The sequence below is a fragment of the Xiphophorus maculatus genome, chromosome 12, assembly GCF_002775205.1.
Source record: "Xiphophorus maculatus strain JP 163 A chromosome 12, X_maculatus-5.0-male, whole genome shotgun sequence".
NCBI lineage: Eukaryota > Metazoa > Chordata > Actinopteri > Cyprinodontiformes > Poeciliidae > Xiphophorus > Xiphophorus maculatus.
The window spans coordinates 6,115,770-6,143,372 of NC_036454.1; the positions used below are offsets into that span (position 1 = coordinate 6,115,770).

Genomic DNA, 27,603 nt, shown 5'->3' on the forward strand with positions numbered 1-27,603 from the left:
TCAAGAGGTGTAAATATGGTTTCTTCCGAAATTTTGTTAAAATGTGCACATTAACTCATCTAATCACCAGCATTTGCTTTACATTTTTACTTATGGATTCATTTATTTTGAAAGGACAACCGGAAGCGCGCTGTATTGATTCTTACTTTCCGTGATGCTAACGTTGCGATTTCTAGACGAGGCTGGGTAGTGTCTGGTCCAAAAGGATGAGATTGTTTTTTATCTTAATTAGATTTATATTTTCATACAATATAAGGCCAGGTGTTTGAGATCCGTTGGAGCTCAGGTGAAAATGAAGACACCGACATTCGTAATGTTAACGAGCACCGAGGCAGACGGACTCTCCTGTTTCCGTTGATGTCAAAGGGTACTGACTCCTCTATCTGTTCACACATCCTACATATTTCTAGCTGAAGATTTTTATTTGATTGTCTGTCTAATTTGGAGTTAATGTGTGTGTAGAGCCTCTATCTCAGGACCTCATTAACGACAGAAACCTCTCTGTCATTGGAGAGTCTCTGTAGCTAGCTAGCACAACTAAGTAGCAGTAATAAAACCATAGAAATAAGCCCACTTTAGTTTTATTTTTACAGTGATAGCATAGCTTAAGATGTGGCCAAAGTTGTCACTATATAACAGTTATTTTTGCATTTTAAATGTTTACTAGGTTGGTAGACATGGGGTTATAATAGGTTATTCATTCTCAAAAATGCCTATAAACACTATAAACCAACAAGTATTGGCCTACTTGCCTTTACATACACACTGATATTTTATTCTATGCAGATACTGCTTCTATTATTTTGGTAAGGCTTTTTCTAAAGGTTAAGAAGTGCATTTATGACCATTTTTACTATAAAGCATTTGTGAGGTCAGACACTAATGTTGGGTCGCAGTCTCTTTTTTAACTAATCCCAAATATTCTCTATTAGGTTGAGGTCAGGGCTCTGGTGCGCTGACCTTTTGGAAATGAAATGTCCATATCCAAAGAGTTTCCTTAGCATTACATGTTTTTTTCATTTTAACTAATGGGGAAAAGAACCAAAAACCATAATATTAACTCTGCTGAACTTTACATGCTGCCAGAAGCAGTCAGAAAAATTAATTTGATTAGGAAAATCAAATATTTACACAAAGGGTGTGTGAGAGACTTTTCAAAACATGAAATTATGTTAGATTTTTGTTTACTTTGTCTCCTCTATGTAGATTACTATCACAACACAGTGCATTATTAATAACAGTAATAAGTGATGTCATAAAAAAGCTAATTGAAGCTGTCTTCTTTGGTTCATTTGTATTGTTTTAATCTACAAAGTGCGGTGCTAGGAAAGTTTGAAAACTTACCTTGAAAATACTTGAAAAGTGCTTGAATTTTACTGTGGGAAAAGTGTACGAACCCTGAAGAAAACTGAAATAAAACTGAAAAGTCTAGTCAAAAAGAAGAAACCCTAAATGTGCCCAGCAACTGATGCATAAAAAACTTTACAGAGAACAAACAGAATATATTTTAAATATTAAATGTTCTCTGTCATGCCTTGTTGTCTCATCAGGTCCTGCCTCCAATGAGAAAAATTCTGATTTCTGATTTTTATGGCGGATGATGGACGCCCCGTCCCGTAATCAGAGCCACCCTCCCTGTCCGCCGTGGGCGGTCCAGAATGGCTGGTCCTCTGATGCGCCTGCAGGACCTCTCTGCAATCCTCTCCCCGACCTCCAGCAACTCAGCCTGGGCTGTGAACCCAGCCAAAACCTGAGCTACAACCACCTGCAGGCATCTGGCGTTTACTCTAAGAATGATGTTGCTGCCTTTTCTACTGGGAGCAACTCTCATCCCAGCATGCAGTATGTTTGTAAAGTTGATCAGAGCATTCCTGATGGTTTATCTCCTACTATCCAAGAAAGGAACAAACCACCATGCTCTCTTCCATATAATGAAGTGGCGCAGCCAATGCAACATTATTCCCCTCCTAACGCTTACCAAGCAGTAGATCCCTCATCATATTCTCAACATACATATCGAAGTCTTCTGAATCAGCCACCAGCTCAACATCCTCTTCCTGTTAGCTTTTCGTGTGTTGAACCTCAGTTAAACCATAATCAACATCTTGCATCCGACGGGGGAAACTCTGGATCTTTTGTTGGATTTAATGACATGCTGAGCTCACCCAGCGCTCCCATCCAGCAGCAGCCTCTGTGGAGCTTTGCAGCGTTCTCTAAAGGTGAGCTCTGCGTGGGTTTGGTCATAAATAACATCATAGGAATCAGAATAAAATGTTCAAAATTAATTACAATTAAAATGACTTCTCCAACCGAAGTTTTTATTTGTATTTTTTCAGGGAGCATAAATGACTTTGTGCCCACTGCATCTCCACTGGATCATAATTTGACACCACAGGTTGTTGAATGAACATTAAACGTCATAAATGGTAGCTTACAAAGTCATGTAAAACAAAATGGAACCCTGGGTTTTTCTAACATATTTGTACATATGGATATTTAATATGAATTACTGCAATACTTAAAGATTTAAGTCATACAAGTAAACAAAAGATGAAGAAAATACTCTTGAGATTTTTTGTATAATGAAATAAAACTTACTATCGAACGCGATTATTATATTTAATTGAGTTAATTGCAGGGTCTGTCAATATATTTTAATTGAAAACCATCTATCACTTCAAAAACCATTTTGTGTTGCTAAATTTTTGATTAAAAATATATATGAGCTCAAGGCGAAGATATAAAGGCTTTATACTCCTCAAAGTTGAAATTTGCTCGACTGTCAAAAGTTTTTTTTGTATGTGAATTGATTGAATGTAAGGCTGGAAGATACAAATCAATGTAAGTTCATTAAAGTATTTGTTTTCTCTGCAGTCTCCCAACTCTGAGTCTCGTTATGGCCTGAATCCTGAACTCTTACCAAGCGCTGTAAGTTTGCTTATCTCAATTCTCAATTTCTCAAATTCTCAGCTCTAAAAGCAACTTTTCCTCACATTGTTTTCATTTTTAAATGTGTTCACATTCAGCTTCTCAGCTTTTGAAAAGTAAAACATCCATTATTTGCCTAATCGTATTCATTGTAACATATTTGCAATAACAGCTGGTTGACCATGAATAATTAATTCTTTATCATTACATTTGAATATAGTGAAATGTTTAAAGGGAAGCTGACAGACCTCTCTGTCTCTGTGAAGGTAAAAGTGATGGCAGAGGACAGAGCGGAGTGGGACGGAAAAGTTTTCATCTCGGAGCATTTTTCTCGCCTGCCTCCTCTGGCGACCACTTCCTGTGTCATAGAGGACAGAGGTGAAGGTTTTTGTCTCAGGTGTTTTCTGTCATGGATTTAATTCAGTCATGTAGCTGTAGACACATGAAACTTTGCATCAGTAATTTAATCTGATTGCTGCAGGTAACGTAAGCCCGTTGGCCATCCGCTCTATTACTTACTGCGTCCCCTGTGACGGTCAGACGGCGCTACTCAGCCGACTGCCACTAGGGGCGCTTGTCACTCCCTTCTTCAATCAAAATGAATGCCTGGTCAGTTTTATTCTTATTAATGTGAGATAAATAATCATCTTTGTTGTTAAAGAATTTTCCAGTTGAAGACACGTGTGTGTTGCTACAGTTGTGTCGATTTTTAAAAAATATTTTTTTCCATCAGAAGCCGATCCCTCTATGCGAACATACGGATTGTGTCGTGGGCTGTCGTTGGTGCGGCGCCTCCATGTGCCCAGCGATGGGCTGGCAGGACTGTGGGCAGAGGTTTTACTGCCCCTTCTGTGGGAAACTCAATGAAGGTAGTATTTAAAATCAGTTTGTTTTAGAGATAAAAACAGAAACATCTGATACTTTGTCCAGTACCGAGAAAAGGGTGCTTGAAATCCTTGAAAATGCTTCAATATCAATTATATTATCAAATATAGGAGAAAATCGCAAAAATAACATTTCCAATCATATTGTCCGTTTTGTTTGTTTGTTTTTGTAAAATTTGCCATTAATAACTTCAATTTATCATTGCAACAATAAATCAAAATTCTCATAGAAATTTTTGTTTTTACGATAATCGATAAAGAATAAATGGTACAATAAATGCCCATGCTTATATAAAAGTAATTCAATTTATTTAATTTATCTAAGCGGTTGTTTTCTTTTTATTTACTCTGCTCTTTTGGGTCTCAGTGCCGTGGCAGCAGTACCAGCCCACCAAAGGAGCGAAGGGGGTCCGGGTTGATAAAGACAAGAGACCCGAACTCAGCATGGGGTCGTATGAAACACTCAACTCAGAAAAGGTAAACTTCCCATTCTGCAGATTTGGCTTTATTTGCATTTTCCCTTCTGAACCTGCTCTTCAGTAAGTTCTTTTTTTAATGCATATGTACTTTCATAAGATCTTTTACGTAAGTGATTTTCTAGAAGGAAATGTGAGTTGAAAACTTGTTTCTTTCACTCCAGGGTGAAGCTGCTGCTCTTCTTCTAGCCATAGATGTTTCTGCCTCTGCACTGAGAGGAGGACACTTAGAATTTGTTGCTCAGCAAATACACACATTGCTCACCTCACTGGTCAGGTAAGCACATTTCTTACAGAAATATTCATTATTTTCTGTTGGTCACATATAGTTCCTGTTAAAATACATTGTAGTTTATTGTAACTTAACAAACTGAGAAAAAACTCAAAGGATATAAATACTTTTACGTTATCTGTAGTTTTTTTAGCCAGTTTGGAAACATCAGGTTTGATCGTTGTTTTTTGTTGTTTTTTTGGGGGGGGGGGTTGTAGAGAGGCAGGAGACGCTTCATCAGATCTCCGTGTGGGTTTGATGACGTATGACAGCAGGATCCACCTGTACGACCTCAGTCCTGACCTTTCCCGTCCTCACATGCTGGTCATCGCTGAGACGGAAGACATGCAGCTTCCTGTGAGGGAGGGGCTTCTGGTGTCCCTCAAAGACTGCATAGAAAGTATAGACAGGTAAGGAAACATATCAGCTGTTCTGACAGTAATGTTCTTGTTTTTTGATTTTGATCTGATGAATTTTTGCACATCATTCAGAGGATTCAAAATTCTGCTTGTAGAGTTTCCGATGTAGCTCTTTAATTGTAATTTTTCTGGGCATTTAATCTGCCCTGTTCCTTTCTTATATGGGAAGTAGAGCTGTAGTTCACAATTAGTTTAGTAATCGATTAATAGTTGGATAGCAAACAGTACTTAATCAGGGATATTTTACAGAATTTCATCCAGTTACTAATTTCACCAGCTTATTTTGTTTACCAGAAAAATCAGCAAGAACATTTTTAGAGATTTGTTTGTTTCTTTTTTTGCATATTGTGTTTATACAAAGAAAGTGTGTATGGCACTTGGTAGAACTTTTTTACAGACAAAGTAGTTTTTTTATTTGACTGCAAAGTGTATGTATTTTTTTTGCACAGTTTTGACTTAATTACTGCTATGAAAATGTTGCTTTTCCTGCAAGTGGCCTTTTTTGTGTGTGTATACTCCACTTAATGATTAATCTATTACTAAAATAGGTCTCCATTATTTCTGTAATAAATTCATTGCTGTTATTTCAGCCCTAATGGGAGGTTTAAGACCTCCCATTAGGGCTGAAATGTGCTCCATCATTAAGTAACAATGATGGAGCACAAATGGTTTATAAATACACCCATATCTCTTCCAGAATCAGAAACAATTGAGGTCATTTCTTTTGTCTGCAGTGTGTTGCAGCTCATTCCTCAGTTTGGAGCTGAGTGCAGTGACTCCAGTGGACTTCCCATTGAGCTTCCTGTTAAAGCAGGCCTGGCTGTACTGCAGGTAATCAATCAGTAAACATATTGCTTACTCTCTCCGCTATTTTCTTCCTAAATGCGAGATTTGCAAAAACTGAGATTCTTTTATAAAACATGTAGGGCCTGAAGTGTCCAGGGAAGCTGCTTATCTTCCACACAGCCGCCCTGATTGAGACGGGACACACAAACTCTTCCTCAGGGTTCTTTGGGACCAACAAACCAAAGGTAAATCTAACTATAACATTCTATACATTAGTGAGATACTGTACATTAATTCATGAAACATTTCTTCTCTCCCTGTTTGTTTTCTATAGTCTATCTTCCAGCCATCAGAAAAAGCCATCTCATTGGCTAAAGAGTGCATCATCCAGGGATGCGGCGTCCACATGTTTGTTCTCTCCCAGCAGGATGTGGGCGGGGCTTGGCCGGGCCACATTCCATTTCTAACTGGTGGAGCTCTGCACACCTACAGCTACCTCCAGGTACTCCAGTAGCTCCGCCCACTGTGGAACTTTGGTCTTTTTTTAATGAAAAGTTTGATATTTAAGAAATTCTGCTGAGAATTTTGCTGACCTTCAAGCCATTGTTAAATTTGTTTTTGGTAAATGGACTCAACTTATGTGGTGCTTTTTACATGCAAACATTCAGACATCATTGTACAATGCCACTGATGTGTGAATTATTATCTTGAAAAACCATGATATGCTTTATAAAAAGATATATGTATATACTTAGATTGATATAATTGTTGATTTATATAGCTTTTGAGAGTGACATACGTTTTAACACACAGTCTTCATACTGCTGTACATTGTGATGAAAAATTTCAGATTGTACTTTTCTCACTTAGGCTGAAAAGATTGATTGTGATTAATTGATTATTGAAATAATTGTCAACTAATTTACTAATCAATTAATCATTAACTAGTGTATACAGATTCAGAAAAAGTAATTTGCTGATATGAAGAACATAATCAGAGCAGTAATTAAGCCAAAACATTTTGTATTTAAGATAAAAACAAAGCATTTTGTCTGTACATATGTTCTACTCAGAATTCCTCTCAAGTTCATTGTTTCATTTGAACTTTTGTAACATTTCCATCCCAGGGCGAACTGGACAGAGAGCGTTTCAGCACGGATCTGAAGCGGATTGTTGAGACGGAAACGGCCTACAAGGCTGAGCTCCGGATATTCGTCAGCAAAGGTGAAAGAAGATTTTGATGTTTTCATTCCATCACTTTTCTTTATAAAATGTGTGATTTGACTTTTTGTGTGTGTTTGTGTTGCCAGATTTGCGTGTGTCTGGTTGCTATGGGCTGTTTGTCCCTGGTTCGAACCCTGGACACATCGCCATGGCAACACTCAACTGCAGGACAACTCTGGCTGTGGAGCTGACCCACAGCAAAGCTTTGGATGAGACGAGAGGGGCAGCCGTTCAGGCGAGTTAGAGAAATGGGTGAAGACGCGTCAAACACATCGTCTGTTTTGGCTTTTTATGATTTTTCTTCATTATATAGGCTCCTTTTAGGAAGTTGTTACTGATTATTTATATTAGGAGGAGGGATGAATAGCTGTAAAACAAGATTTTATGCTTTTTAAAACAAAGACTGAAAAAATGTTTACATTGGAGACATTTTAAACTGCTGTTAGCATCTACTGGCATGACTAGCATGTTGACTAATTTGGTCAACATCTTCAATCTCTGCCAAAGTCGACATTGGATGCATTGCTTCTTTTCCAGTAAATCAATTGATTGCATGTTAAATTAAAGCATTTATGGAAATAATTTACATTTTGTAACATTAAGTCTTCCAGGTCTTTATTACAATGTAAGTTTAACTTAACATGAAGCATTTTGTAATAATTTTATGCTTTTTCGTCTCATGCACTAGGTTGTCCTGTCTTATACTTCCCAGACGGGAGAGAGAAGGACCAGAGTTCACACTTTGACACTGAGATGCTCACGCCACCTACAGGACACTTTCAGGAACTACCAGGCTGAAACCCTTCTCACTTTCTACTGCAAGAAGAGTATGAAATATACCCTGTGTGTCACTGAAATATATAGTAGTTATAATAGCTTTCACTCTTTGCAGCAGGATGATTCATTGTGATTTCTCAATTTGAAAAAAAAAGTCTGAGACTTGAACATTTTCCAACTTAGTATTAATGGTTTAAATAAATTTAATAAACTTTATTAAGTCCTACATATTTATAGTTTGTCTTTAAGTTATAGAGAAAGGCTTCTTTCCATAGAAACAATGGCATCTTTTTTTTCCCCATCAATATTTTTATTGTATTTTTTACAGATATACCTGCAATATAACCAATACAGTCAACAAGACCAACAATTGCATCTTTAGTGAAATTCTTGTTAATTAGTATCCTCCTCTGAGTGCCGGTTGTAATATTTATTCTTTTTTATTTTTTACAATATGCTGAATTACCATTACAGGGCGATAGTTGGTAAAGTTCAGAGGTCAGCAACCTTTGACCCATAGAGCCATTTTTGCTTTTGGTTCTGCCAAATCTTATTTGTTGAGAACCTCAAAAGCTATGTGACCCTTAAAAAAAAAGTCTCTAATCGATTTTAGAAACTTTAACTCTGAAAATATGTTTCTTTAATACTTCAGTGAAGAATAACAATGTTACATATTTAACCAGTTCGATTGACTTTATCACCAAAATGACAAAACTTGGTAATCTAAGAGCAATTAAACATTTCTGTGGTTACTTTGTTTTATTAATTCTACTTTCCTTTGTGTGTCTGTCAAGTGTACTGTGCAGTGTTAGAGCGCCCTCTGCAGGAGCTGAGGAAGGAACTGCAGACAGATGTAACAGAAGCTCTGGCGTCTTACCGCAAACACTGCTGCTCGTCTTCAGTGTCTGCTGGCCAGGTGAGGTAACAGTTGCACACAAACACAACTGTATTTAGTATTTTCAAATTTTGCTTAAGTATAAATTGTTTTAAATCCTTCCAGATGTTTAATTGCAACCAAAAAAAGCAACTTCTGCTTTGTTTTTATTGTATTTTAACCTTATTGTGTCGTGTTCGTCCTGCAGCTGGTGCTTCCTCAGTTCCTGCGAGCTCTTCCAGTTTACGTCAACAGCCTGAGGAAGAGTGAGGTTCTGCTGCCGGGTCTGAGGAGCTCCGTCCACCAGCGGCTGCAGCAGCGCTGCCGGGTGCTGGGCCTCGACACCCGCAGCACCGTCCGACACTTCTACCCCCTGCTGCTGCCTCTGGTTGGTCACCAACACATCAGAGTTATTCTTGACACAGCATACATTAAATAAGATATTCAACCCAAAGTTTGTGTGGATTAAAATGTTGCATCTTGGGAGACATTTCCATTTATCTGCTGCAAGACAGTAAGGCAACCAGCAAATTTAGTTTTTTTTTTCTGCAGCTGCCTTCAGTTGACAGCTCCAGTCCTCCAGACCCAGAGGGGGCGCTACGGTGCACGAGTTCCAGCCTGGACTCCAGTGGTCTGTACCTGGTTCACGCCCCCTTCACTGTGCTGCTCTGGGTTGGCACTCAGGTCCCTGCGGGGACGCTTGTTGAGCTCTTCAACGCCAGCTGCTTCTCTTCGCTGCCTTCAGGCGAGGTGGGCGAAACACTGATTTATTTATTTATATTGAACACGCAATAAAAAGTAAAAACAAAAATAATAATAACACTAACAGTAATCCAAATTGTTCAAAAAAGAGCCTATAGAAGACAGAAGATCAAACACTCATGACTGATCTGCGTAAAGATTAAACCACTTAGAGAAAATATGTTTCCTTCAGAATATTGTAGTGACGGCATAGTTTGTACAACGTTTGGCATCCTTTATAAGCCTTGATGTTGAATAAGGCAATAATCTGACGTCCTCCAGGTTTGTGTTTTCTGCCTCTTTTCTCCTCCCGTTTGTTTAATCAGACCAACCTTCCAGCTCTGGAAAACCGTCTGTCCATCAGAGTCCGGTCACTCATCAGCTCGCTCAACTCCGAGGTTCCCTATGCCCGCAAGGTGAGATAGAAAACACTTTGGTTTACTAGTCAGTATTGTGATGTACGTTAAACTAATTTTACACAATTGTAATACTTTAAAAGGTTCTTTTACAGGTGCTGGACAAAAGACTGTTACACTTAAAGGAATGAAAACATGGAAATGTGACAGATGCTAGAGCTTTTAAAAGAGCCTTGCTTAATTATTTTATTATGTAGTGTTATGATAGTGAAAATGTGTTATATTTCTAATGTACCTTAATTATTTAATTAAGTAAAGTGTTAAAATTGTGCATTTATGAAGCCATTTGTTATATTTCTAATATTATGTAAAGTATGTGTAACTGTTTTTGTAATAAATGATTTTTTTATGATGTGCAGTGTAAGCAACTAATCCTCACCAGACTAAGTAATTTAAACTGAAAGTTGATTCAAGAAACGTTTTGTTTAGCGCTTTAGTAACTGTCCTTTTTTCAGCTTGTGGTGGTGAAACAAGGCGACACCTGCGAGGAGGCGCTGCAGCGCCACCTGGTGGAAGACAAAAGTCCCAACGGAGGAGCGTCATATGCAGACTTCCTGTATCATCTCCACGTCAACTCTGTCCGTCTCCTGCTGTGAGCCACACACACATGGAAAGCCTGAACGCAGAAGATCATGGTTTTGTTTTTATTGACAGAAGATTTATTGTAGTTTGAAAATATTAAGACTGTTCAGAGAAGCAGGATGTGCATGGACATGTGCCCCTAAAATAATCACTTGTATCTATCTATTTATTTATTTATTTATTTATTCAAGAATGATGTGTTTATGTGAAGAGTTATAAAATGTGTTTTGTTTTCTGAAATATATCTGTTGTTAATTTATCCTTGTGTCAGAGATTCTCTAACCCCAGCTTCATATGTAAAAGAGAGAGAGAAAGCCTCTTCCTGTGGATTAAAAATAAAAAGAATGGAGATTTTAACTCAAGTTTTCCCCTTTTCCCCCGCCAACATTGATGTAATGAACAGAGCAGCTGATGAAGATGTGACTCAGGAAGCTGAAAGGGTGACTATCTAATCAGTCATAAGTGCCCAATAACTGTGATTATGTTGCTGCAGAAATGGGAAGCACTGAACTATGTGCTGCGGCTCTTTAACCACAGAATTTTTTCATTTTGTTGCAACAACTTTAAGAGGCTGCGTGAAGTAATTATATAGTAAGAAACATGTTTTAAGTGCAAGCTCGAATATAAATCTGTCAAAAATAATGTTCAGCTATTAAATCTTTACTCATTCAGCTTATTTGTAAAAGCACTTACTTCGATGACTCACCTCATCATTATGCGTCTCCCAACTCATGTTGGAAAAAGTAGTTTCTTAGACTGAAACATATCTTTTCTTTGTAAGTCATTAAAATTACTCATTAAAGAAGTAAATTCTTACACTTTAAATTGCAGAAACTATGAAAAATCTGAAGAAAGAAATTCAGACTTTATTTTCACTTACAGCTTTTTTTTTTTTTTTTTGAAAATTCAAGATTTAAAAGTTTTTTAGACATGTTAATTTGTGATTGAAAACATTTTATGTTTTCATTTTATTCATTCAATACACATGAATAGTTCAACAACGAAGTGAAAAGGGAGCAGAGAGAAGTATACACTTTTATCTGCTTCCTAAAGAGAAAATGAGCTATTCAACTCAAGAAACTGCAACAGACATTTTTCAAATAAGCATAAAATATACACAAAACATCAGCTTATGCAATGCCATATCACTTGATCATAATAAATGTTTTTTAAATGCAGAAATAGATGCAGAATTTTCATCAAACATTGAAAAACATGGTAAATGTAAAAGTTTAAATGTTTGTAATGGAGAAAGTTATGGAGCATTTTCAAGACTGAATGCTTTTCTAGAAACATTTAGAACTTATCAGACCACTAATTATCTTAATACGTGATAAAAAAAAAAGTAGTTTGCATCTACACATACAGTGAATATAAAGCACTGCATTTATGCATTCTGATTTTGTAAATGTAAACAATTTTGCATGTCTATCATGCAGTGACTGTAAAATAATTTTAAACAGAACTGAGAACTTTTAAACATTATGAGTTCTGTGCACTAAAATTTATAGGTAAAGCGTTTCAGCACTGACATCCTTTGCTGTGACGAATCAATTATAGTTATTTCGTTCATTCGTTAAGTAAACAGTTAAACATTAAACATGTCGTTTGTAAGGCAGCTTTTGAAGTCATAAACAAGCTCCCTCATATTTGCCCCTATTTGGAAATACGCACCATGCGGGAGGGAGGGAGGTGTGTTCGGTTACGTTGTGGCGCCGCGCCTGTGCGCGAAGTGTCCATCAGAGGGCGACATAGAGCCACCGCCTTCCCGTGGAGAATCTGCAGCCAAATGAAGCGAGTCGCGTCAAGTCAGCCAGAGCGATCAGCGAGACACCGGAAAACGACTTGACACAATAAATAAACCACATTTGTGCGTTAAAGCATTAAGGCTTATGTTAGTCTTACACAGAGGTGATTAGAGTAGCATATTTTTATACAAGTAAAAGTAAAAAGTAGCATTCCAAGATATTACTCAGGCGAGAATAAAATATATATTTAGTTAAAAAGTTACTCAAGTACTGAGTAACTGGTCATATCAATTAATATTTAGGCAACAGAGACATTTTCAAATATTTTTTAAATTAAAGTTTGCATAATATTAATCCTATGTTAGAACTGGGTAATGTACTACAGGGACAATATATAGTGCTTATTTTATCTTATAAATATTAAGATTATCTAGCAGGCTCAATGAATAGAAAATAACAACAAAGCTGAATCTTTCAGGGTCTAGAAATTTGATTCTGATTCCAATTTTTAGGATCATGATTTCATTCAAAAATTATTTTTAATTCAGAAACCTATTAAAATGGTCTGTTTAAGTTATGCTGACAAGAGGGATGACAGTGAAAACAAATAAAACATTTATTTAAAGCACTTCCGGTACATATTGTATTAAATTCCATCTGTTTATATTTAAACAAAAATAACTTTGTGCATAAAAATCTGTAGCTTAAACTCTCAGTATTGGGTCAGTTTAGCTTACTGGCTTTTTCTTAAATAATAATAATAATAATGATAATAATAATAAAAAAATCAAATAATTATTCAAAATATAACTTTACAAAAAAGTTAAGCAGATTATCATCGAATTTTGAGCATTTTTAGTCAATTGAAAATCCCCAGGACTTGGAATTGTGAATGACTTTTTTCTGCACCGTAAAAGGTGTATGGGTGTCTGTGTCTCATACATTTTTGATTAAAATATGTTGTCTTTTTCTTCTCTGAAGTTACTTATTTTGATAAAGTATTCAGAAATTTTACTCAAGTAGCAAAAGTTCATAATAATGTGAAGTAAAATTACTCCGAGGCACTATTTCTTTTCCCAAAACGTTACTCAAGTTAATGTAACTACTTATGGAGATTCCCTATGTGCGAGATCAAGAAATTCCTTTTAATACCTTGAGAAAATAACAACCTTTAAGCATATATTAAAAGTTATTTTCATTAAGCCCATGTTTCGATATTAGAAATGTTTTTCTTCTCATAAATAAATGTCATATTTGTAAGACAAACACATCATAATGCACAAATGAAAGCTTATTTGTGTATTAATATTTAATAAAAACATCAGTCTATGCTTGATCAATTTATATATAGTGTCTCACTTTGTGTATTGAATTATTGAAATAAATGAAGTTGACTTGTAAATATTAAAATTTACTGAATGGAATGGAACTGCATGTATTAATGTATCCCATCCTAGATGAGATAATGATAGAGACTTGCTCCAGTTTCTCTTTTTTTACAGCTAAAATTATTATTTTGAATGTGCTAAAACTATAAATAAAACAACAAAATAAATGTTGCATTTGCCTGTCTTTCTCCTAAATCAATTTTCCTAAATCCTTTATTCATTTAAAACTGTCAGAATAATCAGCTAACGTTTTATTTAAATTTTAAGAATACATTTGAGACCAGTCAACACATTTTTAGGCTTTATTACACGAACAAACTCTAAATGTTTTAAAATTTGACCTCGTGTGGAAATTATATTTTATTTTGGAAATCCAAAGCGGAAGTGGCTGTACTTAGTTCACCCAGCTTGCCTAGCGGCTCGGTTGAGCGCGGTAGCTGTCAGATAGCGGAGCCAGTCTGACAGAGAAAGACCCACACCGCCCGCTTCGTCTTTCTACAACCACTCCGTCTCTCTGCGCCTCTTTATAGGCTTTTTCCACCGCTCCAACGGCCGGCTAGCTGCTGGGCGGACCCGCGTTGGTATTTTATTTTTTTTTTTACATTTTTTTACACCGTTTTTCGCACGAGCTGAGGGTAAATTCTTTCGGAGTTGATCCAGGAGAAAGAAGCGAAAGAAACCGAGAGAGAGCGAGCGAGAGAAAGACAGACAGGGGAGAGCCATGGCCACGACAACCTGTACGCGATTCACGGACGAGTATCAGCTGTACGAGGAGCTGGGGAAGTGAGTATCTGTGGTGTCAGGGTGTCTGAGTCGGTGGCGGGGCTGTTTGCTGTGCAGGGAGGCTCGGACAGGCGACAGCAGCAAGGCTGCAGAGTTGAAGCGGGCCAGCGGCTCTGTGTGTGTGTGTGTGTGTGTGTGTGTGCGTGCGTGTATGTGCGTGTGCGCCCTTTTTCGGTACGTCAGCTTTCAAACTACTCGGCTCCCTGCCACGCTTTTGAGTGTGATTTCGTATTGTTATTACAAATTAAATTCAATAAGTTTTGGCATATTTATATAGCACGCAGGTTTTCTATTTATGGGTTTATTTCACAAGGACATAAAAATAAAAGCAGGGAAATTGTTGTGGTGAATGCATTTCCACATGTGATGAGGCAAAAACTGCGGTTTGCAGAAAATATGTTTTTCTAAGTTTGTGTGCCCTTCGCGCAGAGCGGGGATTTGTTGATATGCAGGGAAAAAAAGATCTGCTACAGCTGCAAGCATGGCGGTTTTTATGGCTTCTGTAATTATAGGGAATTTCTGTATAAATAATAAACCAATAAGATAATTCATATGCGTTGGGAAGGTTTGAAGTTATTCTATTATTTCTGCAGCTTTCATAGACCTTTGCTTGAGGGACAAATCTTTAAAAAAGGATTTTTGTTGCAATTAACAAAAGCAAGGCATCAAGGTATATCACCAAATGTGAAGACTTGAAACACAAAATTTTCTACTGCTTTATCTGCCATCTAATTGGTTATTGTATGTTAATTTTCCTACAACAGCGCTGTTGTATCTCATTACCCCTTTCTCTAAAAGACTGCAGTAGTGACAGATTGCAATCTGCACTTAAGTCGGAAGCAAAATCTAAAGCATAAAATACTACAAACAAAACGTCAAAGTATTGCTAATTTCTCTAAAATTGAGCTTGAGTCAAGCAAATAGTTTCAGAAAAGTTACAACATGCTCATATTCATCAACCTTTTCTACTTTCTGCAATTTCATATTTTGCCTTATTTGAGATTTAAGATGCTTAGTATTTTATGTCTGTGTAGAATTACATTAAATTTTTTGTGTTTTTTTTTATTCCCGATTTCTGTTGTTATGGTGACAATATTGAGACTTTACCATTGTTTCAGCGTTTATCTCCACTTTGATCCTTCAGGATCCACTTTGGCAGTCATCGACTTTCATCAGTCCATCTTTATATTGCTGCGTCTCACTTCTTCACTTGTTGCACTTTGAACAAATAAATTCTAGGTCCAGTGAAATATCAACAACAAATCTACAGTTTACCTTTTTACTGCACTCCTACTGGAGCGCATGTGAGCTTAGCCTCTGCTTTATTATTTGCACTTCCTGCAAATAAATGGTTTAGTATTAGTAATCCACACATGAAATCCACCCGACTTTAAAACTTTATGTTCAAAGATTTAATTCTTGAATAGTTGAACTGTTTTCCCATGAAGTCTCAGGATAATGTGAGAGCTTTTGTTTTAAGGTATTCATGCCCTTTCAGTTTTTTGTAGAAGCAGTTTGAGTATTAAAAAATCTATACAAAATAAAAACATTTTGGACAATAGGGGAAAAATTCTCCAGCAGAATTTTTCCCTTTAACCTTGAAGCATATGGCTGAGGATGGATATATGCTGCAGTTTGTCCATGGAGAGCTTTAAATTCAGCAGTAAAATGTTAGTTTCTGCGTAAACTGTAGCCATTAAAGGCAGGGCTGACTCACACCAATACTCAGAGAGTTTCAATGACCAAACTGGAATCTTAGCTCAGCCTTTCAAAATCCCACCGAGTTAAAACGAAAGCTTTACCTTCAATAAAAGCTTTAGCTTGTAAAAGGTTTTTTGCAATAGTAAATAGTTTACAGAACAACCAGAACAAGAACCAACCATCTCAGAGACAGTTTCTACCCGATAGCAATAACAAAACTAAATGCAATCAAAAACAACCATTAATCATCATAAATGATGTATGTGAGAATGTGGCTGTTCTTATTTTTTTGCCAGTTGTTTGTTGATTCTTGCGTTGTGTGTGAATTGTGAGACAGTGATTTTTTGTTTTTGGGCATGTGCACCGACTGATGGCACCCTTTGAATTTCGTTGTCCTTGTGACAATGACAATAAAGATTTATCTTATCTTATCTTATCTTATCTTGTCTTATCTTATCTTATCTTATCTTATCTTATCTTATCTTAGTTTGTCTAAGTCAAAATGAGAACCAAGCGTCACCCTCTAGCCTTTAATGTGGCCAAGAGGCTGAAGCCTACCCAGATTTATACGGCAAGATGCAATTAGCACTGAAAAATGTGCTTCTGGAGTAATTCGATCTCTCAGTCATCTGCATGAAGAGATTTCCTACAGATTGAACCTTAAGGGAGCATGTTAATGGAGAATAAAACAGAACCTTGGGGAACCACAAGAGATGGGCGCTGAGGGAGAAACAGGGTGACAGAAACTTGCTGCTAGTAAAGTAAACCTTAAAATATTGGGATATTAAGCTATATCAAAGGCAGTTTTACAGTCCGAAACAAGAATAATTGTTGATATTTTCAGAATCAGTGACTACAAAAGACGTTTATATAAAATAATCTGGTTATATCTAAAAATAGTTCCGGAGAAAAACACAAAAAAGTATTTTCTCTCTGGATACATGTTGATGCAAGTTTTGAATCATTTTCAACATCATAATTAGATGGCAGGAGAATTAGTAACGCTTTAATTTTCTTTATGCCAGTAAGAATCTAAGCTAGTTTTTGTTATTGCAAATGTTTCAGACTCACTTCAGGCATCTGGTGTGCCCCACAGATATAATATTTTAGTTATTTTTCTTGTCATTTGACAAACATAAATAGTTTTGTCCACCAGTGTGACTTCATGCACACAACCTGGGGATAATAACACTTTCTCTGCTGCAAAGCTTGCTCCTCTCCCAGGAGCAATAACTCTGGTTGCTGGGAATGTTTCTTATTCTTCAGGTTTGTCTCTTGAATAAAAATAAAAAAATATAACCTATTAGTCGGGCTTTGATCTTCTGTGAGTGACACTAATCCTGCTCTACAAGTCGTCTTTTACAAATGATTATAATTACTCATCCTGTCACATCCATCTCAGAGGAAGGAGTTCAGGTGCAAGTGGCTTGGCCTTGAGATAATAATGCTATCCATGACTCTGTAATACTAATCCTAAGCATCTGAGGAGAGATAATTATTGTGTTCTCACCTTTGGCGGCTGTTTCTTCCTTTGTGGGACTTGTGACATTTAAGCTTCGTGACTTTGTGCGCCTATTACAGATAATATCAGCCTTGGCGGTCGACAAGCAGCTCCTCTTTAACACAAATTGGCATAAACAAACTCTTAAAACAGTTGTTAGTAAGCATGTTCTTTGATCTTCTCTGTGCCGTGGCTTTCATTATAGGTTTTTACAGTGAATTCTGCAGCTAATATAACGAGTTTTCACTTTAAAACAACACTGGTTATCATTTAGATTTTGTCAAACGACTTTTATTGTGAAACATTTGTGCGCTGCTCTGCTGGTGGTTTTTCTTCCATAAAAAGTAGATTTTTATCTCTGTCATATTTGAAGGTTATGTGCAGATTTACATGTTGTGCACTTTGTAATTAGAGATTCTCCGACCAAGATTTTACATTCTGAGTATGATGACACGTAGATATGCAGCAGGTTCTTGTTTTATATTTCAAGAAAAAGGAAGAAATTACTAATTATCCAAATTTGTCTATCTGTTTTGCTGATTTCTGATTTTCACTACTTGATTTTATTCACCATCATGCACTTTGTTGCCTTTTTTTAAACGTGCTATCTATAATTCAATAATGTCTATGTCAATAATATAATTGACATAGACTAGGGTGGCAATAACAACAAAAAGTTACACTATGCACAAGTAAGTCATATTTTTAAGGATTATTTTTAATAATCACTACCTACATTAGTTTCAGTTGATCCAAAATGTTAATAAACCTCAAACAGGAATGTTTAAAAAAATAAAAGTGACATTTTGGGATTTTTAGGAGAATATCTTAATGTATGCAATTATTGAGCAACTATTATCCATCAAATTTTTATTTTTATCTTCATATGTTTAAGTGAGAGTGATAAACAAAAATCACTTTACAATAATCATTTCATGTGATATGTTTTTTATCTTTACTGGCTAGCCAGACAGAGGAGAACTTGGATGCATAAAAACCATCACCTTTCTGAAAGATGTTGACTTTTTCCAGTAACTCTGTTTGAAGGAAATGTCTTTTAAAACATGGGAGTTGATTATGAGCCCATCTTCAACCCAAAAAAGTTTAACCAGGTCATCTTTAATAATACCAGTGCATACCAGTATGCCACTTTCACCGTGCTGGTGTCTGATCCACGCATGGGACCGTCCATCTGGTCCTTCAAGAATCCCTCTCATTTCATCAGTCAATAAAACCTTTGGAAAATCTATCTTCAGGTATTTCTTGGCCCAGTCTGGCCAGTACAGTTTATGTGTCTTGTTCAGTGATGGTCCGGTTTCAGCATTCCTTACTTTGGCCATGTCTCTGCGCTCTGGACATCTTGTACTTCTAGGAACTCCAGGTAGGCTGCAGTTATGGAATATGGCAGAACTGGAAGATAATGGCTTCCTGGTAGCGTCACGCTTGATTCTTCTCACACCCTTGGCAGTTAATTCATGTCTTTTTCACCAACCATTGATCTCTGAAGGCATATGTTTGTTCCTTAACATATACAGTAGATTTGAGGTTACATCTCTTGAGTTTGTGTCCCCGGAGTCAAAATAAGACCTCATTCATTACCTTTTTTCTATATTGTGGAAATACTTATGATGCATATAACAGACAATAGAAAGCTGCTTGATCAGGATGGAAAATTACTGCAAAATATAAGTAATTGTAGTACTGTTTATCTTTTAAAAATATATTTTGCACTGATTACAATTAATTTTAATGTTGCTCTAAAACCTCAGAAACCAATGGTCTAAGTTGTTGTTTTGTGGTTTGAGCTATTTTTTTCTTTGTTAGTTTCTGTAAGTGTTATCAGTAAAGATTATTTATGATTGAATGCAGTTTTTATTTGCTGTCTTTGAGTGCAATTGCATTTCTTATGGTAGTTATGAAGTAGCACATTTAATACTGTTTTTTAGTAATTATTCATGTTCTTTTCAATATTTTGTTTAACTGCAGAGTTATTGAATATCTGTTTAATTCAAAGCAGCTTATGTGTTTGTAATAATAATTAATGCTATCTGACAGAAGACTTTCAGTCCTCTGCATTGCCTCGTCTGAGTTTCAGTCCATCTGGTCCCAGAGCTTTCACCTTTGACCTTGTTGGTCTGGAAGCGAAACCCAGTGTCACAGTTCAACCTTTCACTGTCAACACCCACTGGAAGCCAGACCGGCCAGATTGATCCGAGCCAGCCGAGGCTGAGAAGTTATTTAGAGACTTGAGAGTTTGCTGTGCAGCTTTTAGAGCAACACAACTCATATTCAGCATTTTTAAATTATTCTATATGACTAAATTCATATTAAATTAAATTTTCTGCAGAAATAGGCTCTTTGAATACGTCAAATATTACGTTTGAGTTGTTTGCTCTTTTATTTGCCCTTGTAGTTTCACAGTAGAAATGTTTGTTTCTTTCCCTGCACGTCTCACCATCCACATGTGAGCACATTATCTAGAACATGCTGACTGGCTCTGAGGCTCCTCATGGGAGCTTATTAAGCAGATAAATCTGGACAGCTTGGTCTTTAAATGTAGCTTTCCACAGTTACATTTGAGGAATATTAAGCCTGCTTGTAGCTCCAGTAAATCATCAGTCGTATGTATTAACATGAGTAGTCTCAGCAAAAACTGGAGTCATTACGCCAGCTAAGGCTCTGAAGAAGTTGCATGTAAGCAAAAGTTTGATAAACAGAAGAGATTTCCTGATGGACATAAATATTATATGAGCTGTTGCTAAAAATCTGAAAATATCTTCCTTAAAGTAATAAGAATATATTTTGTTTGTTGTTTGCAGGGGAGCGTTTTCAGTGGTGCGCAGATGTGTGAAGCTGTCAACAGGGCAGGAATATGCCGCTAAAATAATCAACACCAAAAAGTTGTCTGCAAGAGGTAAGAACTTATTTCATTGTTTAGTTCGACATGCAATCCCTGGATATTGTTATGCAGTCAGAACACTATGCATCCTGTAGTTGGGATTTTCCTGGTGGTAAATGTAGAGGCTGCATGAAGTCCACAGCTCTGGTATAGCTCTGAAAGCTCTGCAGTCACAGCCAGCAAAGAGAGAGAAAAGGACTCACAAATTAACGGCTCGAGAAGATTGTGGTAGAAAAGTGATGTGAAAAGAAAACCACTTACTTCGTCCCAAAAAGCTTCACAAAATGTAAAAACTTCCCATAATCTGTGGATAGTGCCCCAGATTTCTTTCTGTTCTCTGAAGTTTTTCTTTACTTTTGTTGCTTTTGTAGGGATTTAGTCAGTTTAAACACTGTGGTAGTTAATCATTCAAATAGCAAAATGCCACTCAAATCCACATGTCTGTAACCTGTGGATAATTACTGTGAGTAAACTTCACTTGATGCTGAATGCTGCCAGTTTCTATGGGACCAGGGCGCCTCTCTGTTTGAATACAAGAAACTTTAGCTCCTGAATACTGGATGTAATATGCTTAAATAAGTTGGGGAGTAAAAATGGATGCAAATTCAAAGTCTGAACAAAAAAACTTTACATTATGTTTTCTTCATTAAAGGCCGTCAATACATTCCAAGAGATCAAATAAAGTAATCAGTAAGAGTTGAATCATTTATGGACTGTAATCCTGCCTAAAGGTAAACATTAGATTTCAGTTTTTGGTGTTTTTTTCAGTCAGTTTGACCTTGCCTCCATTTTGAAATGGTCTTTTACGAGCCCTATAACAATATTTTTAGAAACATTGTCGCTGAACTGTTTGGAATATTGACAGGAAAGACGTTGAGGAACCCTGGAAACTGGTTCCAAACTGGAAGGTTGTGTTTTCCTTTGATAAGGAACATGTAACTTTTTGAAAACAATGATTTTGTAGCCCCACTCCTAACAAAACCCTGAAGTTTTGCTTCAGCTTGATACTCCACATCTACTTCTCTGTTGTATTTATGTGGTTGTATTATAATGCCAAATACAGGCTGTAGTTACATTTGGGTTGGTGTTGATATTTCTGGTCTGCATGGAGGCATTTCTAGAATTGATGATTCTATTATTGATTCTAAAAATGTAGGATTCAAATAAATTTCCTGCTCTAGTCAACCGTATGTTTAAGTTTAAGCTGAAGTCTTACTAAAAACCTTACATATTTCTGATCCCCTTCAGTTAAAAGGATGTTCCGCGAAGGATTATTATAGTGTAGAAAAAGTTTCTTTGTCACTCTCAGGCCCTTTGCCGTTAAGTAATCGTCTGGGTGTTTTCATACCTGATAGACCAGTTCGATAGAGGACCAAAATTGCAACATTTGTTACATTTTCAGCTGCTGCGGTTGGCTTTTATGTTGTGCTATGTCAAAGATACCAACTAGTTGAAAAAGCTGTTCCCCTCTTTGCCTGTGGTGGCGCTGCAACAAGAACCACTAAAGGACGTGACACAAAAACCTCTGAAGAAGACACTGAGCGTAACGTCTTTCCTCACAAAATGTAAACAATAACGGAGTAGTGTCAGATTTTAGCGGTTTCGTTTTTGTCTTTGGCAAAACGAGCCATTTCTCCCTTTAGTGTTAGACTTGTGGTTTTTGTGGTTGTGTTTACCCAAAATGCCCTGCGCTGCTGTCCACTTCCTGTCTTTTAGAGTTGTCTCCGGTCTGTTTAGTGTTCACATATAAGCATTTGTACCGCACCAGAGTTCACTTCAACCAAACTAAGACCGAGTATTTTTAGGCGGACCAGAGTTTACTTTTTAAAATTTTGCATTCACACCTCCCCAAAAGAACCAAACTTTCTAGACAAATGAACTAGAGTTTGAATAAATAAATAAACTAGATAGGACTGGTGTGAGCACCCTATCTCTTAGAAAGAGAGCATTAATCTGTAATTAATATCTAAATCCATGAAAAACATAATTCTCCACATAATTTTTTTTTACTGTATATTACTAGGATATTGCTCACATTAAACAGGCATAAAGTCCTACTTGTAAAGGACGCTGTGCTCAGGCAGTAAAGCCCGGTTTAGGCAGCACTGTGACATAAACCCGTCCTGCTCCACTGCAGTCACTGTTGTTCCTCACACCAACACTCGCCCGGTGTAAATCTCCTGCTGCCTCTGCAGCCCGCAACCGGAGACCCAGAGCCACGGCTGTGTCAGGTGGCACCCCACTGACAATACACTGCTACATACACACACACCCCATGCACACCCCCACACAAATGTCTTGTGCATGTGTGTAAATGTAGAGTGTGGTCTAAGAGGCATTTTAACAGGGGTAGAATGTCTGCTCATATCTGTTTGTGTCTGTCAGTTAACCTTTTACTGTGGGTATTAATTTCCTCTGGAAACAATTGCTCAGATGTCATTAAATCCACGCAGACAGATTTATGAAAGTACTCTCTGATAGCAATGACAATTCACCACAGAGGTGAGGCTGTCAGGGATAATTGTTAAAAATTCAAAAGATCAGACTACTTACACCATAAAGCAATACATTTCTCACCTTTAGCATGCTAACGCTAATAAGCTTTGTAATGTTAATGCTTAAAGCAAATTAATGCAGATTCTGAAGCAGAGTCAGAAAACAGAAAAAACTTAAGATAATTTATGAATATTAACGGAAATCAAAGATGTCTTTTTTGTTATAAGCTCTTAGAATAGTGATGTCCAAACTTTTTGACATGGAGGCCAAAACGCCAAGTTGAAAATACTCTGGTTGCCACGGATTGCAAAACTTTTTTAGTTTTTCTGCTTTTACCTGCTCAACAATTTTATTAATCAAATAAATGTTATTTAACGAAATAAGAAAAGGAATCAGATTTCTGTAGATAAGGCATCTGTAAATCACTGTAGGTTTACAACATAAAAAGGGTCTTGCAGATTTGCTAGATTAAACAAAAACAGCAAACCATATCCTACATTTTACAGGTTGACAATCTCTTTCTAGATTTTTAAAAAATATCTTTTCAGCAACAAGAACAAGATATGGAATATTCTTGCTTTATTTTTCCAAGTTTATTAAATGGTTGTACCAGCTCTGCATTTTATAAAAAGTTACAAGATTGTCATCGTCCCCTTTACTATTAAAATATATTAAATTCAAAGCAAAAATCTGGTCGAATGTTTTGTGTTGATGAAGCAGATGAAGCTGAAACTGCTATCTCAGTTTTGGGTAAAACAAATGTACAGACAGAGGTTTTCTTTTTTATCTTAAATGCAAAAGTTCTATATGTATATATATATATATATATATATTTTTTTTTTTCTTCAGTTTTGGCTTACATGCTGCTCTGAGTATGTTCTTCTTTCATCTTTTGAGTCTATATATTTCAGTTAACAATTACTAAGTTTGTTAACAATTACTTGAATAATTCATTCATCACAATTAATCCGATTAATTGTTTCAGCCCTAGATACAAGCCATATCAAATCAGTGCATCTCCACTAACACACACAGTGTGACATCAGCTTTTCTCTAGCAATAAATGACTGAGGATTGTATATACAGCTCTGGAAAAAAATAAGAGACCACTTAAAATGATCAGTTTCTCTAACTTTACTTTTTATAGGTATATGTTTGAGTAAAATGAACATTATTCTTTTATTCTACAAACTATTGAAAATGGGAAATGGTGAAAATTACAAAAAAGATGCAGTGCTTTCAGAACTCAAATAGAAATCAATATTTGGTGGAATAACCATTAGAGTTTCAACGGGGTTCAGTGCAGTGGACTCTTAATTTTTTCCAGAGCTGTAAATGTCAGAAAAACTTGAACATAGAAACTCAGAGTGCTGTTAATTATAGTTTTTAGAGAAATTGGATCGGTCAGAGCTTTCCAAAGAAAACAAAAATCGGCCGTAAATCTCTGACCGGTGCATCTCCACTAACTGGAGGTATACGTTTCCTCCTCAGCTGTTTTATGAAAGGCTGCAGCTGCTTGCAGATTTCTGAGGTACGGCATAATCTTCCTGCTTTAAGATTTGATGATCCGAGCCGACTGAGCGGTGTGCTCGGCCTGCACTGCGCTCTTTACTAATGTATGAGCCGTGTTCTCTGAAACAGCAGAGCAATGTTTGAGCTGCTGCATACGACTTCTACTCCAGCGCTAATAATAGCTCATCATGACCCATCTGACATGGGCTGCAGCAGCCAGGTTTTATGGCGATCCTGATGACTTACTGCTCTGCTTCACAAGTGAGATTTTCGCTGCTGATATATTTCTCAGAAAGCAGGTAAGGTCAGAGGGTTTAAAGCGCCAGCCGAGTCTGCTTAGGAGGAACGTTTGCTTGGGAAGGGCAGATGGAGATGGGAGCTGCAGGGAGGCCGGGGGGTCATGGCAGAAAAGGCACCCCAGGCACTTGGCAGCTGAGGGCCATGCGCCTGTACGCCTACATGCCTTTTAGCACGGGACTCTCATCTGACTCTGCCTCTCTTTCACTCTGGCACACACATGCATGGTCATTCTGACAGTGAACTCTGTTTATTTACTGCAGTCACAGTGATTCACCCTCTTAAAAATCCTGATATCAAGCATCTGGGAATGGATGACTAAATGTTATTTGCGCGTTACCCAAACGCCCCGCTTGACTTCAGCCCTGATTCTGTCCCGTATTGCAGACAGCAAGCGGTTCATGTCAATCCAGCTCATGTCAACAGGAAATATAGGGCAGGTCTGTTGGGTAAGGTTTCCAGCCAATCATAGCACTTGTTTATTGGCAGCGATCTGTGGACGAGGGATGCCAGAGGTTCCTGTATGGCCTCGTAGCATATCATGGTAGTGTGGAGGGGTGTGTGCGCGTATGTATGTATATATAAATAAATATATATGTGCACATGTGAGGTGTTTATTTTGTCTGAGACTTACTTGCTGCAGCAGCAGAGAGCTGACCTGATTTCTGTCCTGGTTCTTTTGTGTCAATGTCAGATAAGTCGTGCGGAGGTATTTAAGTGAAGGCCTATTACATTTAAGCCTATTATGAAGTCAAATCACTCTACTTATAATTACAAATGCCAGTAGAGCCTGTTTTATTTATAATATAGCCACAAGTTCAGCAGATTAGTTTGATTACACCAAACATTTTAACCCTCCTTACTGGTTTTTCTTTTCTGATGGAAATGATTCCTAAAAGATGATGGTTCACCGTAAATGTCCCTGCTTTTAAAGTTCCCCTCTTAGCTTTATTTGATGCTAACTTTTACAAGTTGCATAAAATATTTTGTTGCAAGTTGAAATTATCGTCTAGCCTTGCTTTATGCTTGGTCTTCACGATGCTGTTCTCTAATCATTTCTAAACCACCTTTTCTGAAGGCAGTTGTTTGAATAGTGAGTATTGGGGTAAAACAGGCTACATACTTTTTTCAGATATTTATTTCAAAACTGTTTTGAAAATTATACATTAGTTTACTTGTTATTCACAAATCTGCAGTACTTTGACTGTGACTTGTAAGCCCGTTTCAATAAGCAATAGATCAATGAATCAATTGCAGAATAAATTAACATGAACTTGATTGTTTCCTTTCTGATGATTACTATTTTTGGAGGGCATTTTGTTTTCAGAGATTTCCTAATTCATTTTATTTATTGTTTTAGTTCTTGTGTTTTATTTTGCACATTTAAATTGTCTTACAGTTTCAATGTGGAGTGTTCTTTACAAAATTTAAGTTTATTGGTCAACTAGTATTATTATGTCTTTATCAAAATATTAATTAAAAATGGTCTCAAAACGACAATATTATCGTTTATCACAATAATTACTGGAACAATTTATTGCCCAACAAAACTTATCGTGACCGTCAATGTGAAAAATTTTAAGGGGTGTGAATACTTTTTCCAAGAACCTGTTTTCCAGCGTCTACATTCCTGTAGTATTTTTAGGAAATGAGAAAAAAAGTGACATTTAAACTCCATATTTCCCAGCTGCAGTGAGCCATGCTGATCTTGTAAGTCAAATATTCTTGAACAGTGGTTATATATGCTTCTCTTTGTGGATGTCTCTTCTCCTGAGATGCAAGCCCTCACTGGCGATGATTAACCCAAATGTATTCCTCTCTTCATCGCTTCCTCTCTTCTTCTCCAGCACAACGTCTCCTGCAGACTCCACTGCATGCTATCCTTGGGTTATCTCACTCTGCGCTCGTGTTCCTGTTTGCCACATATCTCTTCCTGCTTGTTCCTTTTTGCCACTTCCTCTCTCATCCCCCTTCAGGACCGGTCCTCACCATCCTTCCTTTCTCCGTTACCTCTCTGCTCATTTCTTATTTACCCCACTGCTTCAGAGAACGACAGCGTTTGGCTGACCGACAGCTTTAAAGAGAGGGATTAAATTAATATTTGAAGCAGAGTGTACTACCAGGGCTGCGCTACTTTTCCACAGTTGACTGTAAACTCCTTACAGTCAGAGTAACAGCAAAATGAAAGCTCAGACTTTGATTCAAACTTTTTATACAGTGAAACAGAAATATAATATATTTGTTTGCCTTATTTTTAGCTGCACTAGAATTTTTTTTTAAATAAAAGAACTGTCTACTACATTCATCATTTTTTTCATGCCAAATCCAATTTATGATTTTAATGTCTTTTTTGTGTTTCTTTCTTGTCTCCCTTTCCTTTCTTAAAAAGAAATAAAATATATTTAATTAATGGATTTTTGTTTAATTCTGATTATTTCTGTAACCTTAACTCACATAATTTCATTTGCATTCCATAATAACTTTTTTTTTTCTAAATAAAATTTCTCTCTTGGCATTTCTCAACATAATTATTTTGTTTCACTGCGGTACCGAACAACCCACAGAGTGGTGTGCAGCCAGGTAGTTACGGAGCTCTGTTTTATTTACAACTAAAAGTTGTACTAATTTAATGGTCTAAAATCCTTTAAAAATGTAATACTTTATGGTGTTTTGATTCCAAAAGAAAATAGTTTTTTTTACTCAATTTTCACTTCCACTCATGCCCAGGAAATGTAGATACTGCATGAAATATTTTACTTCTATAAATTACATCATAATATTCAATATACTTCACTTCAAAAGTACTTATTTATCTCCAAGGAACTCACTTGGCAATTGGCAAACACTGCTAATCCACCTCATTTTCTTTTGCCACTCCTTTTTAAATCTCTGTTTGGCCA

At 36.8% G+C, this 27,603-nt stretch overlaps 2 protein-coding genes across 41 annotated transcripts in view; both read left to right on the forward strand.

Annotated features, from left to right (window-relative positions):
* The first annotated feature begins 137 nt into the window (after positions 1-137).
* LOC102220341 (protein transport protein Sec24C-like) lies at positions 138-11,181 on the forward strand. 4 transcript variants are annotated; one of them, XM_023343147.1, is made up of 21 exons: positions 138-367; positions 1,551-2,219; positions 2,337-2,395; positions 2,875-2,928; positions 3,195-3,306; positions 3,410-3,537; positions 3,665-3,797; positions 4,180-4,289; positions 4,453-4,565; positions 4,778-4,969; positions 5,713-5,809; positions 5,905-6,009; positions 6,099-6,266; positions 6,892-6,988; positions 7,075-7,223; positions 7,677-7,815; positions 8,560-8,681; positions 8,848-9,027; positions 9,192-9,389; positions 9,707-9,796; positions 10,252-11,181. In XM_023343147.1, exons 2-21 carry the CDS (start codon positions 1,598-1,600, stop codon positions 10,390-10,392), a joined length of 3,009 nt encoding a protein of 1,002 aa, XP_023198915.1. In that variant the 5' UTR covers positions 138-367; positions 1,551-1,597; the 3' UTR covers positions 10,393-11,181. The 4 variants fall into 4 exon arrangements, with proteins under 4 accessions (XP_023198915.1, XP_023198914.1, XP_023198916.1 ...); XM_023343146.1 differs by having other exon boundaries at positions 3,662-3,797; positions 10,252-10,392; XM_023343148.1 differs by having other exon boundaries at positions 3,662-3,797; positions 9,720-9,796; positions 10,252-10,366.
* Positions 11,182-13,949: 2,768 nt separating this feature from the next.
* Positions 13,950-27,603, forward strand: part of LOC102220084 (calcium/calmodulin-dependent protein kinase type II subunit beta) — a 79,386-nt gene continuing 65,732 nt past the window's right edge. For all 37 annotated transcript variants that reach the window (XM_023343079.1, XM_023343043.1, XM_023343078.1 and 34 more), the window contains exons 1-2: positions 13,950-14,297; positions 20,319-20,413. In XM_023343079.1, the coding sequence (XP_023198847.1) occupies positions 14,236-14,297; positions 20,319-20,413 (157 nt within the window). In that variant the 5' untranslated portion in view covers positions 13,950-14,235. The remainder of the gene's footprint in view (positions 14,298-20,318; positions 20,414-27,603) is intronic.

Bases quoted from the DNA above. Each gene is read 5' to 3' on its own strand.
- LOC102220341 (XM_023343146.1), top strand. From the start codon at position 1,598: ATGATGGACGCCCCGTCCCGTAATCAGAGCCACCCTCCCTGTCCGCCG. The intron at 2,220-2,336 runs GTGAGCTCTGCG...GTATTTTTTCAG, and splicing joins CTTTGCAGCGTTCTCTAAAG to GGAGCATAAATGACTTTGTG. The intron at 3,798-4,179 runs GTAGTATTTAAA...TTTGGGTCTCAG, and splicing joins CTGTGGGAAACTCAATGAAG to TGCCGTGGCAGCAGTACCAG.